General features: G+C 35.8%; 2 protein-coding genes across 2 annotated transcripts in view; one reads left to right on the top strand and one right to left on the bottom strand.

Moving 5' to 3' along the window:
- Nucleotides 1-3894, top strand: part of LOC111056500 — a 35944-nt gene extending 32050 nt beyond the window's left edge. The window contains exon 3 of the mRNA XM_039434920.1: nt 3151-3894. Coding sequence (XP_039290854.1) covers nt 3151-3592 — 442 coding nt within the window. The 3' untranslated portion in view covers nt 3593-3894. The remainder of the gene's footprint in view (nt 1-3150) is intronic.
- A 1218-nt stretch (nt 3895-5112) lies between these two features.
- LOC111058797 (ralBP1-associated Eps domain-containing protein 1) overlaps nt 5113-20509 on the bottom strand; it is a 32174-nt gene continuing 16777 nt past the window's right edge. Inside the window, exons 5-13 of the mRNA XM_039434877.1 lie at nt 20218-20491; nt 19458-19550; nt 17475-17619; nt 15173-15230; nt 13209-13336; nt 11823-11878; nt 8136-8256; nt 7482-7539; nt 5113-5761 (exon numbers count right to left, since the gene is read on the bottom strand). Coding sequence (XP_039290811.1) covers nt 5614-5761; nt 7482-7539; nt 8136-8256; nt 11823-11878; nt 13209-13336; nt 15173-15230; nt 17475-17619; nt 19458-19550; nt 20218-20491 — 1081 coding nt within the window. The 3' untranslated portion in view covers nt 5113-5613. The remainder of the gene's footprint in view (nt 5762-7481; nt 7540-8135; nt 8257-11822; nt 11879-13208; nt 13337-15172; nt 15231-17474; nt 17620-19457; nt 19551-20217; nt 20492-20509) is intronic.

The raw sequence follows: 20509 nt of genomic DNA, 5'->3' as shown, positions 1-20509 counted from the left end.
CTCTCATCCTCCCAGGGCACAGCGGCCCGTTGGCTGCCGTCCCTTCCCACCTAACCTCCAGGGCACAGCGGCCCATTGGCTGCCGTCCCTATCCTTCCATCCTCCCAGGGCACAGCGGCCCGTTGGCTGCCGTCCCTTTCCACCCATCCTCTCAGGGCACAGCGGCCCGTTGGCTGCCGTCCCTATCCTTCCATTCTCCCAGGGCACAGCGGCCCGTTGGCTGCCGTCCCTATCCTTCCATTCTCCCAGGGCACAGCGGCCCGTTGGCTGCCGTCCCTATCCTTCCATCCTCCCAGGGCACAGCGGCCCGTTGGCTGCCGTCCCTCCTGTCTATCCTTCCTCTTCCTACTATACTGGAGCGGAACCGAGGCCGTAAGGCCAATACAAAATTACCTCGAAGTGGTGTCATCAGAGTAGAGAGCGACCTTCATGCCGTCAGAAGCACCAGGTGGTGCTGTCCACGCCAGCAAAGGCACAAAGAAGGAAGAAGAGGAACTTCGACTTGCCTCCTTTCCCCGCCCACATTACGACTGAGCTAAGTCGACCAGGAGCAACACCTGGGTATCAATCACCCACCTCTGAATCTACTCAGGGTGTACGTGATACGACCCACAAAAACCTGAAGCCACAATCATTTTTAATTTGCTTTAGCAAATAAAACTCTTCGGCGCTGACTGAGTGATTGATTCACGTATTCAAGTATGGTGTTGATATAGAGTTCTCTTTATGCGAAGTCTAGCAAGAAACTGCTCCTTGTCAGTCCGGCAAACGAATCGAACAATAATTCTCGATGACAGCCGATTATTGAGCTGTTTGAGTCGATGGCAGACATCAATCATGTCCTCTGTAATTGCCAGATCCAATGCCTTACCAACACCAATAACAGTCTGTGCAACATTTTTGTTTATGGAGCTGGGTACACCGTACATCTCCAAAGTATTCGCTCTAGAGTACTGCTCGACGTCATCCAAACGCTCAGTCAACTCAGCCACTTTTTTGGTGAGACCGAGATTCTCCACTCGAATCATATTTTTTATGCTATCAGTGGATGTCACATAGGACGCAGTCACTGTCGCTCAAACTACGGCTCAAGCGACGCTCGCGACCAAACGGCTCACATGTCCACACTTTTCCCGGCTCGAAAAGAACACTAATTTCGGCATCACCCAGTCCCACACATGACCCGTGATAAAAAGCTCGGCACACCTTACATTCAACTTTGTCTTTAGAAGACCTAGAAACCGATTTCTAACATTCAATACAGTTACTCATCTTGACGGAATAAACTGGCTCGTTATAGATAAGCTGGCGATAAGGGAGCTTGATAGAACTACGTCCTTTCTCATCAAAATCTCAGACTGAACTGAACATCTTTAAAAAAATGTTAATTGATCTGAAGGTCATCAGCATACAAATGAAATTTGCAGTGTTTTATGCATTTTATAATATCAATGTAGAGAGAGATCCAAGAACAATACCTTGGGTGACATTTCTCAGTAAAGAGACCTCATTATTGGCTCTGACACAATGTTGGCAATTCGACAAGTAAGACTCAATCCTCTCCAAAACCAATATTTGTTCTGAATCTGGTCCACTTGGTCACTCCGTTTGAGGCTGTTTCTGGTTTTGACACCCAAAAAGCATAGGCCTACTTCAACCTGAACAATCTCCTCAAGCCTTTGGCTGATTATGCCATATGATATCACTTATCTCAGTAAACCTTCACTTCCCAGTATACCCCTGTGGGTTGGGGGAGCTTTGAGCCGATCATCATACTCAAGAATGTGTTGAAAACCAGAATTCACACTTAGTATCCATGCTTGTCGTAGGAGGCGACTAAAATGGACCTCAAGGCAACTCCAGAAGTTGCATTACCTTCAAACCCACGGGATCTGCCCCATCAGGGCAGTTTCGGAGGGGCGAAAAGAAAAACCCAAGAGACCAGAGATGGGTGAAACTCCAGCTACAAATGTAGGTCAAGAGGCTAAGTAGAGGGTAGCCAGGTGCCCTAGAGGCGATTTGGCAACCCCTCCTTCAGCGGAAGGACCTATAAAGAAGCCAGGAGTGAAACTCACGCAGGTCACGATTTTCTGGGTGGAGAGACCAAAACTCACCACTGCTCAGAGAAGGGCGGTCATTCAGGCAAAACTTCCTGGGAGAGGTGAGGCTTTTTACCCTGCAGAGTTTCGGAGGGGCAAAAAGAAAACCCAAGATACCAGAGATGGGTGAAACTCCATGCACAAATGTAGGTCAAGAGGCTAAGTCGAGGGTGGCCAGGTGCCCTTAAGGCAATTTGGCGACCTCTCCTTCAGCGGAAGGACCTACAAAGAAGCCAGGAGTGGAACTCATGTTGGTCACGAGTTTGTGGGTGGAGAGACCAAAACTCACCACTGCTCAGAGAAGGGCGGCCATTCAGGCAAAACTTCTTGGGAGAGGTGAGGCTTCTGACCCTGCAGAGTTTCGGTGAGGCAAAAAGAAAAACCCAAGAGACCAGAGATGGGTGAAACTCCAGGCACAAATGTGGGTCAAGAGGCTGAGTCGAGGGTGGCCGGGTGCCGGGCGCCCTAGAGGCAGTTTGGCGTCCCCTCTCTCAGCGGAAGGACCTACAAAAAGATCAGGAGTGGAACTCACGTAGGTCACGAGGACTAATCAGTCTGAAGAGACTGCCAAGTATATCACACTGTATTGCAACAAGCAACCGGGTGATGAATGGGATGTTAGTATAGGGAAAACTCCTGCTTCTTGTAAAGAACACAGGTATTGGTTTGCCTAACTAACATACTACTTGGGAACACAATAAGCTTCGGTTGACGTGTGGGGTTCTTTGAACCTTTGGATCCTTGAATCCGTCCCTTCAAAAACAATAAACCTTCACTCACCACTCACACATCTCCAAACAAGATCACCATTGATCAACGTGTGACTTTTTATACAGTATTGTCCGGCATGATATATTCATAATTATATTATTTCTTGCAATTTTATAAGTCAAGTACTTTAGGTTTTTATAACTTGAAGATTTAGTCCCATTCAATCAAGTTTACTCTCAGCATTACTTTTTCAAGATGCTGGGGCTCAGTGGGCATTGTCATCAGCAAAAATTTTGATTGTATCAATCAACAAAGTAATAATCATATAATTTTGTTACAGGTATTTGGAAAATGCACAACAGCTTATTCAATACGCTATTGATCTGCAATTCATGCTTTCAAGACAAGGAGGAAAACCACCAAAAGCAATCCTAATTCAAGGCCTACAGAATTATTTTGATAGTGAAGACTATGGTGATATGGCTTTGGCTCTCCTCCTCAGTGCTCTCAAAGCTCTTAGTTCCTCTATGAAAATCAATGTAGAATTGTTCGCTGGATACGAAGTGAATCCCAACCGACCATCACAAATAACTTTGGAATTCTTGAAAACTAATTTTTTCAAGCGGAGTTGGCATTTTAGTCTTGTTGGTCAAAATGGAGTTATTAAGGAGCTCGATGAAGAAAAGCGTATAACTGTTCAGATGTTATTTACAATACAAAAAAGTGTTGTCTCCATTAACAATAAACAGTTTTTAACCTATTTTAGAATACCAGAACACTGAATTAATTGTTAACAAAGGCAATACCAATTTGTTATTGAATTTTCGATTGAAAGTTTTGTTATGTAAATATGAAAATATGTTTTTCTGTAACTTGCGATTTATTGCAAAGCAACTAATTGTAAGCGACATTGGTTTATAGCTTTAAACATTAGCTGAGCTTCATTCAATTTGAAGTGTGTGCGTTGAAAAAAAATTCTAAATCTACCTATATTTATATTTCATTATAAATTTATATATTTTATAAATTGTTTTATATATTGAACAAAATGTTTTTATTTCTCAATTAAACTTACATTTGTGAATATTTCCTTTCTTTTAGAAAATCCACTAAAACCACAAAAGAGTGTTATGATAATAATAATAATTTTCAATCTTCAACTATTTAATTTTATAAGTTGAGTTGTAATTACAACTTATTTCCCGATGATTAATAGAATAAGAGTCAAAAACATAAACTTTATCTCTCATCCACTCGACAGAATCCATGATTCTCAACAAAGAGTTAATTCCTATTTAGGTTCTCTGAAGTGCGACCCCCACACATGCATTATTGACCGCGCCATACTAGGCCGTTCAAAATTTCATTTCTTGGATAACAAAAACCCGTTGATTTTACAAAAAATTACAAATAATAATTTTTTTTAGTAAGTTTAATTACAAATCGATTGACACCTTATATTTATTAAGATTGAACAAATATTTAATGAGATATGGCAGCTTTAGTGCTAAGTGACCACTAAAAGTTTGTTGCAGTGCACACCAAGGCGTGCTGATGAAGTCGCCTCAACATTGCTACAATCTCCATTATTTTGCATTGCAAGTTATTAGAAAGTGATTTTAGGTTATTTCTAACAATAATATAACGTTACATAACCCTCTAAAGGTAGGTTACCTACCACTAAAGCTGCTATATCTCACTAAATATTTGTTCAATCTCAATAAGTAAGATGTCAATCGATTTGTAATTAAATTTACTAGAAAACGTTATTCTTGTAATTTTTTGTGAAATTAAGTTTTTTTGTTATTCAAGAAATACCATTTTAAACGGCCGCCATTTTGTTTTTATGACCGATAGATTATCATAATTTTTTATAGCTGTCTTGTCATTGTACAAGGTTTCATTCCCATTATGTTCACCAATTGATGAGAAAAAATATTGAGTGAAAAAACAAAATGACGGCTGTGTGAGTAACTAAGGACTTTAGGAGAGTTAAAACATGATATTCGGCTGTTTCTTACCCAGGAACAATGCCCTTGAATAAAAAAAAAATATTGGTAGGGAGTTTGGAAACGCTCTGTATATATAATTTACTTTAAGGCCACATCAGACTGCATTTGTTAAAAATTTGGATCAATGGGCCTTACAACTGTCATACTTCAGCCGGGACCGACAATTTAGCATGCCCATCCAATACCGTAACAAGTGAGTGACCTGGTCAAAAACTTGTGGTAATGAACAAATTTGAACCGGGGATCTGAAAACGAAGGAATAGGTTCGTTGAATGAATTCGATCAATCTAATTTAAAGAAATACAGAACTTTATTTTTGAAGGATATGAAATAAGATACTTCAAATTATCCATGAAATGTCACTCAATCATCAGGTCATCTGTTAGACAGTTTACATTAAGAAGCGAATTACTATAAATGTGAAAACATCTATCAAAGATATCTATAAAAATTCTCAATTCTCCTTTTCATTTCAAAAACGGATAGAAAAATAATTCTGCAATATATAATACTATACAAAGGTATTCAAATAAATAATTAACAAAATAGGAGATCAACAATATATTAAAACCAATAACAACAAAATTAATATTATATTAATTTACACATTTTCAATAATTATTATTTAATCTCTTTATACTCAAAGATTATAATTATCAATATCAACATATTACAAGATTTAAAATACACGAATCTGTAATAATTTATACAAAGGTGATAATAACGATACAGTATTAATATCATCAAGACAAGCAACATAAGTTAAAATATAGTTACAGACAAGAGTGAGCTCATAAGGGTGGTTGATGATGCTGCATTTTCAGCTGCTGAAGTTGTGACAACAGTGTGAGATGTTCCTCTTTGACCTTGACAAGGTCTTGTTGAAGGTCAGCGCACAAATGGTGCAGGACTATGTTGTACTCCTGCCTCATTTCAACACTGTAACCATAATAAAGATAATACCATTACAGTAGGTGCGAACAGAATTCATCGAGCTTTACTATCCATTTTACATAGTTAATCATATTCTTGACTGTGCAAAAATTATAGAATTTCTAGTTTGAATACAAAAAATTAACTCGATATATTAATGGAAAATTTAAATTTAGATTTTTTTCATTTATGAATGTACAAATTTCTAAATAATTTAATTGAAACAAGAGTAGATAAATGAAATTTTATTGTTAGACAGTCAGAAAACACAAGACAAAGTCAAATGTTAAAAATATTGAAACAAAACTGTCATATTGATATAATGTCATTGTATATCATATTGACATCATACCGGCACCAAAAAGCACAAGATAAGTCAAATATGTAATAAATTTTATACATTGAAGCACTTTTTGGTTTCTCGCTTATAACTCGAAAACTATGTATCTTACGGACATAACTGTTCTATAAAAAATCGAAGCTTTTTGTAAAGTAGAGTTTTGTGATATCTCAAACATTTTCCTATATCTTCTCAAGTTTTCGAAATAAACCATCTTGATAGTGTCATTTTAAAAAAAAACACGTTTACCTCCAATTTTTTGCTATTTTTGCTCTTATACCTTTTTCATAGTTCATGGAAAAAATACATGCTGATTATGAGCTTATGGAGCAATAAATTATCTTCAATTTGATGTATAATTTAACATTTTTACGCATTTCCATACAACTGTTACAGCAGCTTTAGTGTTGAGTGTGAAATCTCTAGTTTTGCAACAATAAACCATTTGACTAAGGAATTCGGACTGATTATTTTGAAAACAATTTTTGACTTTGCAGCTTTGTTGGGACAAGTTGGTAGGAGAATATATCAAAAGTCCCCATCCCTACATCATGTGCTGAAGGGATGAGGGTTGTTTGAAAGTTGCATCTTTTAGCTTTTTGCTTCCACGCTTATATCTTGGGAAAAATGCGTTCAACCGATATGACTAACTTAAAAATGAAGCTAGATAAATTCTCTACAATTTTTCTAGAGTAGAGTTTTGTGAAATCTCAAACAGTTTTGTAATATCTCAAACAGTTTTCGAGATATTCGCTCTTGGTGTGAAATTATTAAAATAGCAGGTTATGATCATTTTTTGCTCTTTCAGGTCTTATAACTCTCCAACAATGCAACGTAAAAATAATTACTCATTGTGGGTTTGTACAGCATTAAATTCTCTTCAAAAAGATGTATTATTTTACCATTCCATGTTTTACTTTCATTGTTATAGCCGCTTCAATGTAGAGGGTGAAATTTTCAACTTTGCAACAAGTGTCAACTCAGCGGTTCTACACCTTCAACAGATGAGATAAAGTTGCGCACTATTTTAATTTGAGTAATTACTCAAAGTAAATTTAGTAAAAATAATAATTTATTCGAAAAATAACCTAATGGTTCAAATATTTGTAATGATGAAAATACTCAATTTGAAACTAAGCACCTAGTATAACAATTTTCCCCTTATGGTTCAAATATTAGCAATGATAAACATACTCTATTTGAAACTAAGTAGGCTAGCTAGTATAATAATTTCCCCTGACTATTAATACATTTTGTAACGAAACCGAGGAAGAGTCAAGAGAAAGAGCAATGATTGATAGAATATATTTTAAAACTCATATCTTTGAATTTTATCTCATAAATTTGAAAATAAATGTGGAATTTAATAAAATGTGGCAAGCTTACCTAGCTTCTGATGGCAACACAGGTACTTCTGTTGGCGGTGTGACTCTTTCTACAGCATCTGTAAGGTGAAGTTTTATGTAAGCCGAAGGAAAAATACACATGTGCTTTTTAAGTCTGATGTTTCCATTAAATTGTAAAAATAATTTCTTATATGAAAACAATAATTAGAAAAGAGTTGGAAATCATAATGGATATTCAAAACTTTACTTTAATGTTGAATTCAGACTTTACAACCAATCACAATGCAGGAACCACGAACAGTATCGAAAAAAGATTGCTGGACTGAAATCAATGGACAAACTTGATCTAAACTACGATATTGTCATAAAATTATTATTACTAAACCCAATGTTTTTGCAGGATATGTTAGATTGTTATTGGCAATCAAAACTGATTGAATCATAATGATGTGGTTGACAACTTCTTTTTTTTCTTATTGAATGAAAAAGACTAAGAAATTGTCAACATTTCTTCATGTTCTTCTTTTTTTTCTATTCATTATGGAAAAATACGGTACCGCATCAATAAAATACAACAACGAAGCAAATACTGTACAACAAAATTGTTGATCGTTTTTCTCGCTTCTTCCTCACGACTACACAACTAGATGAAAGTTACAAGGAGAGAGAGAGCAAAATTAAATAAAATACTAACCAGGTTTTCTATAGACTTGGAAAGCACCATGAGTTCTTGGTTGTTCAGCGCTATTCTCAGGAGGAAATTGTGCAAAGTCAGCAAACGCCACTGCATCCGTTCTCTGCTTCTTCGGAGATATCTATAAAACGGGTTTCAGTAACATGATGACAGTTTTCAACTTCTCAACAATAATGGATTATTCGGGTTAATGAAACGAGACGGGGCCGCGCTAACTGTACACTCGGCTATTGTATTGTTCCAAAAATGTTCATTCTCCAACTCTTGACTGCCATACTCTATTGTCCTCTGATTCGGCGTCATTGCCCTCATTAGTGGCCGCTTCTGGTTTCTTAAAGGCAATTCGAGCTGCAGAACTCAACACTCAACTTGTTCTGTTCACAAGCTGTATACAGACTAACTTGAGTTACTTCCAATTAATGATTATCGAACGTACGATTCGTTGGCGTCCTTTCAATGTATATCAGATTGAACACAACTTGGCAAACATTATGATGTGTAGCATAGATTATGTGTATCATATCGTGGGCATACAAGGAAAATCCACCAAGTCCATGAAAGTAAATTTTCCAGGAAATCAATTTCTAATATCAATATTTCCTTATAGTGATTTTTTACAAAATAATTTCATACGGCAAGAAATAAAAAATATTATTCATTTGTTTGATATTCAATTATTAAACATTCATAGTTTATAGAGTTAATTAAAAACTAATGATAAATCAAATTTTGAAAAATCTGGTGTGACGCACTCACACAACTTTCCTTGCCGTTATGAAAATTGATCACCTGACGCTAAAGTGCGAGATAAATTACACGGCTCTTTCTCGAAGACGGAGAGGTCCGATGCTCTATCCTCCACTAATCACTCCCACTACCTAGCAGCATTCTCCTTCTTTTGTGGCTGAGTGAGAGAGCTTTGTAACGCGACGCGGCAACACTCCCCTCCATCTATTGCTGGCAATGTTCCAAGAAGTGTACTGGTCAGCAGGTATATTGGTTTGTGTATGTTACAGAGATGTTTTCATCACAGGAACATGAAGCAAAGTGACACGGCGCATCCAATTGTGCGCAGGATGTCCGTCTGTGTCTACGCTACAAACTGTGGAGGGAGAAATGGGTTTCTCCTCTTCATGTTAAAAGTAATTTATCTCGCACTTTAGTGTTCACGCGCATCTCAAGTCTACTATTCAAAGATCTGAGCCAGCTGGTGACAGGACAATAACGCTGGAGACACACGAGGTCTGCTATCTCTTCATAGTGAATGATTCAATAGAATCAACAGTTGCCAAAAGTTTGCAATTGAATAATCACATTTTCTCGAATTTCGAGCGTATTTTCAATTTTAGGTGAAAATGTTACTGAAAATTAATAACTTAGTAGAGATTTTCATGCTCAATCTTTCCCACTTGACATTTTTTGTTTAGATTGTACCTGAAGGCTGATAATTGGGAATCTAAAATCAACCTTTGCATAGCTGGTGCGGATGTCCTGAAATTTTTACAGATATGGGACTAGTGGCCGTTGATAGAGCTTATCAATAATTTTGAGTATTAATTTTATCAAGTCGTAATTTTGAGTATTCATTTTATCGAGTCGTTTTCGAGAAAATTGCGAAAAACCCTGTTTTTGACAACATTTTCGCCATTTTAGTCGCCATCTTCAATTGCATTTGATCGAAAATGTTTGTGTCGGATCCTAATAGTGTAAGGACTTTGAGTTCTAAATTTCAAGTCATTCCGTTAATAAGGGGAGATGAGATATCGTGTACACACACACACACACACACACACACACACACACACATACAGACCAATACCCAAAAACCACGTTTTTGGACTCAGGGGACCTTGAAACGTATAGAATTTTAGAAATTGGGGTACCTTAATTTTTTTCGGAAAGCAAAGTAATAGGGCAAGGAAAGTAAAAAAATGGACTTAGTACATTTTCTTCGTGCGCCCACGATATGATGTGACAAGTTCCATTCAATCTCCTAGAATATATAACGTCCAAAAATTGATGTGGGCTTAACACACCACGTGCGCTATTCATCAGCTGATGATTTGCTTATTGAATTTATTTGTATGTATACTGTATAATAATCATATAATCAAATATTTATGTAGCATTATTTATGTAGTAATATTTATAATCATAGTAGCATCAGCTGATGGAAAGCGTACGGCGTGTGTTCGTGCCACCCAAGTCTGCAAACAGCTTGATGTATGCAGAGTGAGTCATATGTATGGGAACCCTTCAATAAGTTGGGACTGTTGTAGATATAACTCTGTAACTTTCAGGATAGGCTATTGGTCAAATAGGATTAGTCCCCGTTACAATACAGGGTGAGTCATATGTATGGGAACCCGTCAATAAATGGAGACTGTTGTTGACATAATTCTGTAACTTTCAGGATAAGTCATTGGTCAAAATACTCTACCTTTTGACATACAACTGAATTTCAATCCCTCATGAGGGGGTGACTAAGGGGTTGTAACTCTAATATTTTAAATGTAAACACCCATTGTTTGATACATCATTTTAAAGGCCTTTTCAAAACGAAAAAGATAACATCAATAAAATGTTGTATGATACTTTTATCCAAAATGGCGGCTGATTGAACTTTATCAACTATTTCTTTAAAGAATAAAACTTTAATCAGCCGCCATTTTGGATAAAAGTATCATGGAACATTTTTATTGACGTAACCTTTCTTGTTTTGAAAAGGCCTTTAAAATGATGTATCAAACAATGGGTGTTTACATTTAAAATATTAGAGTTACAACCCCTTAGTCACCCCCTCATGAGGGATTGAAATTCAGTTGTATGTCAAAAGGTAGAGTATTTGACCAATGACTTATCCTGAAAGTTACAGAATTATGTCAACAACAGTCTCCATTTATTGAAGGGTTCCCATACATATGACTCACCCTGTATTGTAACGCATTACAAGTTTAAATAGTAATTCAATAAACAGAAATATGTGTGTTTATGTACTGTGATGTCTATGTAATGTGTTTAGTCTCATCATCTACACTAAATATAATACAGCCTTAGTTTGACTAAATTTATACTTATCATCAATAGTAATGTGTGTGTTTATCCAATCATTGTAGGCTACCACTGGTTTACAGCTGAATGTGCGTTTAAGTAACCAGACTGGTCCACCAATATATTCATTAGAGTGGAAATCTTAACAATAGACCATGAAAATGTTGAAATTTAATAGCAATAGGCGACCGCTGAAGGGTCACTAGAACCTGTACCTGTCCATTCATTGTTTTTGGCGGCCCCGTCTCGTTTCTTTAACCCAATTATTCTCTTGGTAAGTAACAACAAATATCATTTTATCGAATATTCAAGTTTTCTCTATAAAATGTGTTTATTGCGATGAATACATTGAAAATTTCCCTAAAAGTGAAAATTTCTTGTGAGGTGAATATTTTTTACAGCAAAGTTTTAATTTTAGAAAAACATTTTATAAGTAAATTACATTTTTATGATGAAATTTGAAATTTCACTCTTGAGTTAAACAAATGATATAGCCAATAACTTTATTATGATGAAAGTTTGTGAAAATTTGACCCTTGAGATACAAAAATTGGACACCCAATAATTTCAGCTAACAGAGATAAAAATCTCTAAAATACTTGAATATTGAAACAATAATTTCGAAAGAATACGTACCGTTCCGGGCGAGACTCTAGGAGGAACAACGGGAGGGGCATTGCAACCATTTTTACCTAAAAAACACAAGATAATGGTTTGAAAACTGGTAAAATTAGAAATGAATAAAAAAACAATGTTCAAGAACAATCTTGATTCAAAAACTACAATATTTATAATTGCAATTATAATATTAATTTGATTCAAGTTCAAGAGAACTATATCATTCAATGATTGAGAGAACATCAATCATTATGAAACTTAAATTCTTTGTCTGATATTTTAGATTATTATCGACAGCTGATTGTATATTTAATCAATAACAGATAGTAACAGATAAAGCCTTCTATAAAATGTTATCAGGACTTGGTTTTTCATAGTTCTTAGGCTAGGGCCACTCGAGCGCACATATTGCGTCCGTTGCAACTTACGTTTAGCGGCCGTCGCCAATGACACCACACGAGCGTTGAGTGTGGTGCGTCAACGTCAGTTGGCTTTACGCAATTGAACCAGACGAAGCAATAACTGTTGCATGTCTCGACGTGCGTTGTAGCATTTCTGCGCAGTTCAAAAATCACCGAACATTACGACTTCCGGTTACTAGGTACGCACCAGAGACAAGAAATATAGACAAAAAATACTTATGCTTATTTTTTATCTATGGTACGCACGTACCTCGTGTGTTGTCTCCAATTCACTTCTATGTACTCCTAGCTAGTTATTTACGGCTAGCCGTAGGCTAGGGTCACACGAGCGCACAAAGTGCGTCCGCTGCAACTTACTTTTTGACGTCCGTTTTAGAAATACATAGAAGTGAATTGGAGACAACACACGAGGTACGTGCGTACCATAGGTAAAAGATAAGCATAAGTATTTTTTGTCTCTGGTGCGTACCAAGTAAGGGAAGTCGTAATGTTCGGTGATTTTAAAGGACCTCACTTAAAGCTCGGTGATTTTAAAGGACTTTAACTTTGTAGCTCCTCCCTTGTTAAAGCTTTATAACTTTAAAGCTCTACAATTTTGTAATTCCGACACAATTGCCAAATTGTTTGCAGACTAAGTGGAAATATAATAAACAACCAGAATATTGTATATAAATTATTAAATCATGAAAAATATATTTTCATGGCAGATAAATTTTATTTGATATATAATTATTGCCAACAAGAATCTACAATTAATATTATATCAGATAAACCGGGATGACTTGAATCACAGCTATCTACTATAAAAGTCAATGGTAACATAAAATTGGCAACTCTGAGGTCCTATCATTTGCACTGCATTTATAACGTGAAACTCAATATAGTAGAAATTCATCAGTGATAAAAATGATATCTTGCAATCGTTTAACTCGATGTGAATCGCAATTAATGTGAGGGAGGGAGGGAGGCAGGGAGGTGTTACCCAATCGATTGAGGTCGAGCGACGAGCTCCTGGTATGCGTTCGGTATGGCCTCGGAGGAGGTGGTGGAGGGGGGTCCTTCTTCATTGTTGACACTGAATTGGCTGGTAAGCTTGCCGGCCCTGATCCCCTGCAAAAATAGTGAGGCAAATAAGTGTTAATTGATCATTCGAATAATTTTAGACGATAGGATATTGTAGAAATATTTAGAAGAAAAATGTTAGACAGTAGTAAGGTATGATAAATTATTGCCAAATACAAGAAATATTTTTACAAATGAAAATAATCATCAAGTTTCAATAGTTTTTGGCGTGACTGGAATAATCTGTCCACCATACTTTCCTCATACCCATTTGTGACAGCTATCTGTTTAATTTTAGTAATCTCAATATCAAAATCATGATGGCTCATAGGTATTGTTAGTGCTCTACAGACCATGCTATTGAAAGCAGCAAGTTTGTGAGAAATAGGATGACAAGAATGAAGAGGAATGATAACATCAGTATGGGTTGGTTTTCTGAAAATAGAAAACTTGTGAAAACCAGTGCTATGATCTATTCTTAAATCTAGAAAATTCAATACACAATCCTGTTCTACCTCTACAGTGAATTTTATACTCTGATGTAGAAGTAGAACAGGTATAAATCACTGTAGAGGTAGAACAGAATTGTATATTGAATTTTCTAAATTTAAGAATAGATCATAGCACTGGCTTTCACAAGTTTTCTATTTTCAGAAAACCAACCCATACTGATGTTATCATTCCTCTTCATTCATGTCAATGCTTGTTATGTGGGTCAAACTGGTAGAGCTTTCAAAAGTAGAATAAATTTTTAATTATAAAAGAACACATCAGAGATTGGAATAAACAAAATGGGGAAACTAACTTTGCAAAACATTTGATAACAAATAATCACAAGTTCACAGTTAATGAGAATGTTGAGTTTCTGCATGTTAATAACAAAGGCAGATCTTTGAATATTCTAGAGGCTTTAGAAATAACAAGAGTAATTAAGGAAAAATCCCAGTATAGTTTAAATGATCAATTCATTTCAACCAATACAACACTACGAATTTAGTTTTATCATAAAATTGTAAGCATACATTAGTTAATAGGTTTTCCATTTACATATTTGTTTTATTATCTTTCACACTTGTTTTCTTGGTTCTTATTTTGTACTGAAAGTAAATTTTGTTATCATGGCGATTCTGTTGCTTAAGCCGCCATTTTGTCACACCGTTGAGTCGGAGGAGACTGTCTAGCTGGGCCAATGGCAGGCGTTCATGCCCTTGACCAATAGCAGTACTCGCCTACTAGTATAAATTCTGCTGCTCTTGTATTTAGTTTTAGTTTATCAGAGATTGACAATGATTTAATAACCGAAACCGGTCTTTCTAAGTATCAATAAATCTGTGGTTTTTGACAATTTCTTAGTCTTTTTCATTCAATAATTCGAATATTTCGATATCAACTACAGAATATTGGATTTTTTCCATTTAAGGCTGTGCACCATGCTTTTGTAAATCTTTTACTGGTAACATTTTATTTTAACAAGTTTTTCTATTTAGATTCTATAAGTTACAAGAATGAGACAATTTTATTAAATAGATCTATTCCAGTTTAAAGAAAAAAATAATTGTCCACAGATTAACATTCTATCAAGGATGACCTTATTCTTGAGAATGACAATGCTCAAATTACAGCTAATTTGTGGAAAAATGTAATTTTCTTTAAAAAATTTTTCTTTTTATAGATTTATATTTTAAATAAAACCGACAGCTTGTAACTGTTACGGTATACAATACAATATTTACGATTCTCTAACCCCTATACAATGAACTTTCTAAGTAAGAAGATATTTCAAGAAGCGGAAGCATTGTTTATATTTGTCTTGTTTTGCATTCAAACGATATGAAAACTTATCCATTATTGATTATAAGGCAGTACTGAGAAGGTGATATTTACCCGACGGATTCCTCGGCCAGCGACTGGGGAGGTGGTGGAATGGCACCGGGAGCAGGGGCTACAATAAAATACAGAAAAAAACATAAATATAGATTCAAGTTATTATATTCTAATTCAAAGTATAGTGGACGTAGTCACATGGTTCAGCCAAAGAACAAAAAACCCATACGAATTGGTTAAAATAAAATAGTTATGATAATCTGTAGTAACACACCACACACAGTACAACTCAATAAATACAAATCATCTTAAAATGTATGAATTCAGGGCTACTTCTATTTATTTTAAAAATATAATTCTAGTACCCTTTTTGAAATTAATAAACATCACTGAAACTAGTTGTTATAATTTGCATTTTTAATTTATTATTTTATTAATTTCAAAAAAGGATACTATAATATTCTATTTTATAAATAAATACAAATCAATTCAACATGGTGATTCGATATAATGACTAGTGCTAATAACTAATTTGCAGTGTGTCTTACAGGAAAAAGAAATACCTTTGTTTATATTACGTCTCCAATGCATTCATTAACAAGTATACAAGTATATTACATGTGGTACGTATGCCATTGTTTCCATCCTCAATTATTTTTATTATTATTCAGATGATTATATTTCATTCTATAATCTCTCTCTTCTAGTCTGAAAGTCGACGAATTATCAATAAATGAAAATCCTCCCATTATTTATTAGTAACTCGAGAACTATATGTGTTCCCAATAAACTAGTAATTCTGTGAACGGAGACATCGCACATTTGTAAACCACAGCCTCCTCTGTCCATAAATTCTGTCTGTATGTTGTGTCGGCGAGATATCGATATGAAAACGGCTAATGACTGTTGAAGTTGAAATCAAAAATGCTAACATCAAAAGCTAATCTCCTTCAAAACATACCGGCAACAGGTCAGCCCGAGTTGAAAGCAGATGTAGGTCGAGAGAAAATACTTTCAGTTATTAATAATTGCATGCGTCATTGCTCATTGCATGCGATTAATAATCCACTCGACAGCTGATTTATAATGAATAATTCTATAGTCTGATTTTTACGGTAACAATGGCGTTTGAAGGAGACACTTTTTCCTTTTGTATTATCCTTGAAAAGCAAAATTTCAAAAAACCTTATATATATATACGTCGACGCGAAATTCAAAAAGGAACATACAGTCAAATTTCATGAGAATCTATTGCCGCGTTTCGCCGTAAATGCGGAACATAAATATAAACATAAAGAGAAATGCAAAACCGTCGACTTGAATCTTAGACTCCACTTCGCTCGGTCAATTATTTATAGTATAATATAATATAGTAAAACCTTCCACTCTCCAACTACTTTCTTCGACTATCAGACTGGACGAGATGAAAACATCATTCTATTGCCTTAATAGCATACTGATCCAGGAGATCATGACAATAGAATGACTTAGAATAGGATGAATTTTTATTTGTTGATAATGTGCAATCCTTAAATTTACTAGTAGACCTCGCGCTCAGTAAGTTACATTGACCTGTTATGTTTTCTCAAAAATTAATAAATAATTTATCAATTTAAAATGTCTAGAAAAAATCCTAAATAAATATAGAGCTTTCTGTCCTATCGTACCGTGACGTGTCGTCCCGGAATGTGAGTGTGATCGCTGATATCAGGTCTGGCTGCAACTGTCTATAACGTTGATGGAAAGATACATTTTCAAGATGTTCGATGTTTTTGAACGGGTAGTATTATAGTCCACTAGACAGCTGATTTATGATGAATAATTCTAAAGTCTGATTTTACGGTAATATTGGCGTTCAAAGGAGACTCCTTTTCCTTTTGTATTATCCTTAAAATGCAAAATTTCAAAAAACAGAATGTATACGTCGACCCAAAATTCAAAAAGGAACATACCTGTCAAATTTCATGAAAATCTATTGCTGCGTTTCGCTGTAAATGCAGGACATAAGAACATAAATATAAACAAATAAACATAAAGAGAAATGCAAAACCGTCGACTTGAATCTTAGACCTCACTTCGCTCGGTCAATTACTTTAGTTAGATACGATTAGCCTATTCAATAATTCTATAGCGAGATTCACTTTAAACTGACAGCATTGATGCTATTTATGAGAATGCTGACAGTTTCAAGAGAATCAATAAATAGTCTAACTAAAGCTCCTCATAGACGGAAAATTTAGAGTTTGAAAGTTTCTAGCGATCAGTGTTTTTAATTACTTCACTTTCGATAAATTTTCATTCAGACGCATGTAACAATTGAAAAATTGGTGGAAAGTGACGATGGCCGGGATGGCAAGCATACCTGGCGTTTTCTTGGGCTGAGGTCTCTGAATCGGTCGAATGGGACTAGCACTGGTGTCTCCGCCACTCAGCTGTTTCGGCTCCTCTTCCAGCGAGTCCGGCCCGGGCGTCACTCGCAGGGGTACCGGGTGAAGAATTTTCGGATCCTGAAATTCACATTCACTATCAACATCAAATACACATTCATTCAATCGTATGGTCCCGATGCCAAAATCATCCTTGAAATTCGTTTTTCTTCTTTTCAGGAAATAAAAATCAGGTCTTAGACCCTCGTCTCCAAAAACATAAAATCAGTTTCAGGCCTAGCCTAAAAATAAAAATATTCAGTTCTTCTTCCAGAGTCACTCACAATATTCTATTCTTAGCTGCTTAACCAGTCTAAAGCTCTGTTTGTGGCTTCATGCAGCTCTCTTAGGCCTCCGTTAAAAGAATGGATCGGACATTCAGCAGTTATGTGGCTCATGGTTTGTGTTTGGCCACTCTCACACAAATCTGACTGCTGTATGCCCCATCTCTTTTGCTCCTGAGCGCATCGCTTTTCCTACACGGATCCCATTAAGAGCACTCCACTCTTTCCTTTGAACATCAAATCCGTGCACCCTTTCAGTTGGATCTTGAACTAGAAAGTTATTTGTGGGTGCATCTTGTACCCACTTTGATTTCCACTTCTCTTTCATGCTACCACGCTCCATAATTTTTGGGAACATCTTACTTGGAGGATTTCTTGATTTGAGGGTACTTTGTGGAAAGAGTGGGATGTCATCATACATAGTCGTTTTTGGATTGTGTAGGCACTTTTCCCATTCTCTTTTCAGGTGCTCTTCTCTACGAAGCTGTGTTGGGGCTATATTAGCTAAAACTGGAAGCCATGGAACGGGAGTCGGTATTATTACGCCTGAAATGATTCTCAATGCACTGTTCGGTTGGGCATCAAGCTTCTTTGTGTATCGAATACACTAAAAAAAGTATTTTTTCTTATCAAACGAAAATAAAATGTGAAAAGCACTGCAAACCAGTCATAGAATTGCCCAAAAGTCACAACTAATCACATAAATCTTAGGTCACAGAACCTCATGAGTTTCTTGTCTACTTTTGTGTCACTTTGTGTGATTATAATTGTATCTCTATCTATTATTCGTATCATTTAACTGTTAATTATTATAAACCATATTTTTAATTCAAGGTGGATTAGAAATTATTATATTTTCTACTTTTTAGATCAATTACTTGAGATCAAATAAGATTCTATCAAAGGAATATGAACTGTTGTCAAAACAGATACTATTTTTAATCCATGATTCTAGTCAATCATTTTGTCAAAAGAGATACTATTCTTAATCCATGATTTCAGTCAATCATTTCGTCAAAACAGATACTATTTTTAATCACTTTCAAATACTTAAATTACGACAAAGCAGTCTGATTTATAGTATTAGCTTCCACTCACATTTGTGGAGCGCTTTCGGACGCTAGGCCCTTTTTCAACACTGGTTGGCACTTCCGTTGTGGAATTCACAGGTAGTTACAGCAGCATGGGTAGTAGGAGTGGTGGGATTATTTGAATGGTTGGCGGCGGGGGTGGCGGGAATGTTTGAATTTGCAGGTTATTGGAGTAGTAGGAGGTTGAAGAGGCTGTGAAATTTGAAGTTTGTCTGTTCATTAAGGCTGTTGTTGGGATCTCTTTTGATGTGTATATATTTCAAATATATATTTCAAATTGTTCTAGAGTGTTCATTTTAATCTATAGTTCGTCAATCATATTACTCAGACAAGTCTAATTATTGAATGACATTCTAGTTTTGGGTGGGATCCTAATAACTGGAAAGTGATTAAAAACATTAAAATAGAAAGTTATTGAATCGAAAGTAGTAGTTTTTATTACACACAGAAACTGAATAAATTAACCTATATAGAGCTGACTACTGGGCTAACAAACTAGAATAGAACAATGAATAAAGTTATTTTTAAATGAATTTTTTATTACCTGCTCAACAGCCGATTTGTGAAAATCGAAATTGACAGGTTTTGGACCAGGAGATGACACCGAGCTGGTTGGAGAATCGAAGAATTTTGTCCACTGAAATCAAATAAATAGCAACAGTCAAACTTGAAGCAATGACACCTATTTTTTTTATTTTCAATCTAAAACGTTTTCACTACTATATTCTAAAATTAAAAGTATGACTACATTACAAAAAAATCAAAATATATAAGTTTTCAGTCGTAAATAACTGATATCTCTTTTTTCAAACTCATCTTTTATCAAATTACAAAATCTTGTGAGTGAATTAAATAGCATATTATATAAATTAATTGTTTTAATAACAAATTGTATTATAACATTTTCAATTTAAGTTTCTTCCTAAAAATGAGGTAATATCGTAGAATTCATACATCATAGGCTTTATTTGGCCACTGATAATTAATATTTGGAGTTGAATTAAAACCTTAGAAATTAAAAATTGGAACAAGTTGAATGAGAATTGATATTGTCGAGTTTTTCCATAATTGAAAAAATACAGTTTTATTTTTGTCACATCCACATTTATTATACTCTTGTAGAGGACTGCAGTTTCGTGTTGAAACCAACACATATTCAGCTGTAGTTTCAACACGAAACTGCAGTTCAGTAAAAAAGTAGTCTATAATAAACGTGGATGTGACAGAAATAAAACTTTGTTTTTCAATTTCAAACGTTTGAAATTTAAAAAATTATAGACGTTCTATCATGCATGCAAACAAACCTCTTTGCCGCGATGAGGCGACGACGCCGACTCAGTGTTGCTGGGGGTGGGACTGGGTGGCTGCGGAGGCGGCACTGGAGGCGGAGGTGCTGCCACAGGACTGCTGACGTCATCGGAGGCATCGGAGGCGGACATAAGGGCGGCGGGGGGCATGAGGGGGGCAGGCAAAGTATCAGGCAGTGGGATGTTGTTACGTCTGAGTACCACCAGGTGCATCGCTGTGTTGAACTCGGCCAACGACAGAGCGCCGTCCTTTGTCACGTCGGATAGTTGCCTGTCAACCACCACATAC

Source organism: Nilaparvata lugens, chromosome 1, assembly GCF_014356525.2.
Source record: "Nilaparvata lugens isolate BPH chromosome 1, ASM1435652v1, whole genome shotgun sequence".
In the NCBI taxonomy this organism is placed as follows: Eukaryota; Metazoa; Arthropoda; class Insecta; order Hemiptera; family Delphacidae; genus Nilaparvata; species Nilaparvata lugens.
The sequence above is the reverse complement of the archived record's forward strand: the minus strand, read 5'-3'. Positions and strand labels throughout refer to the sequence as shown.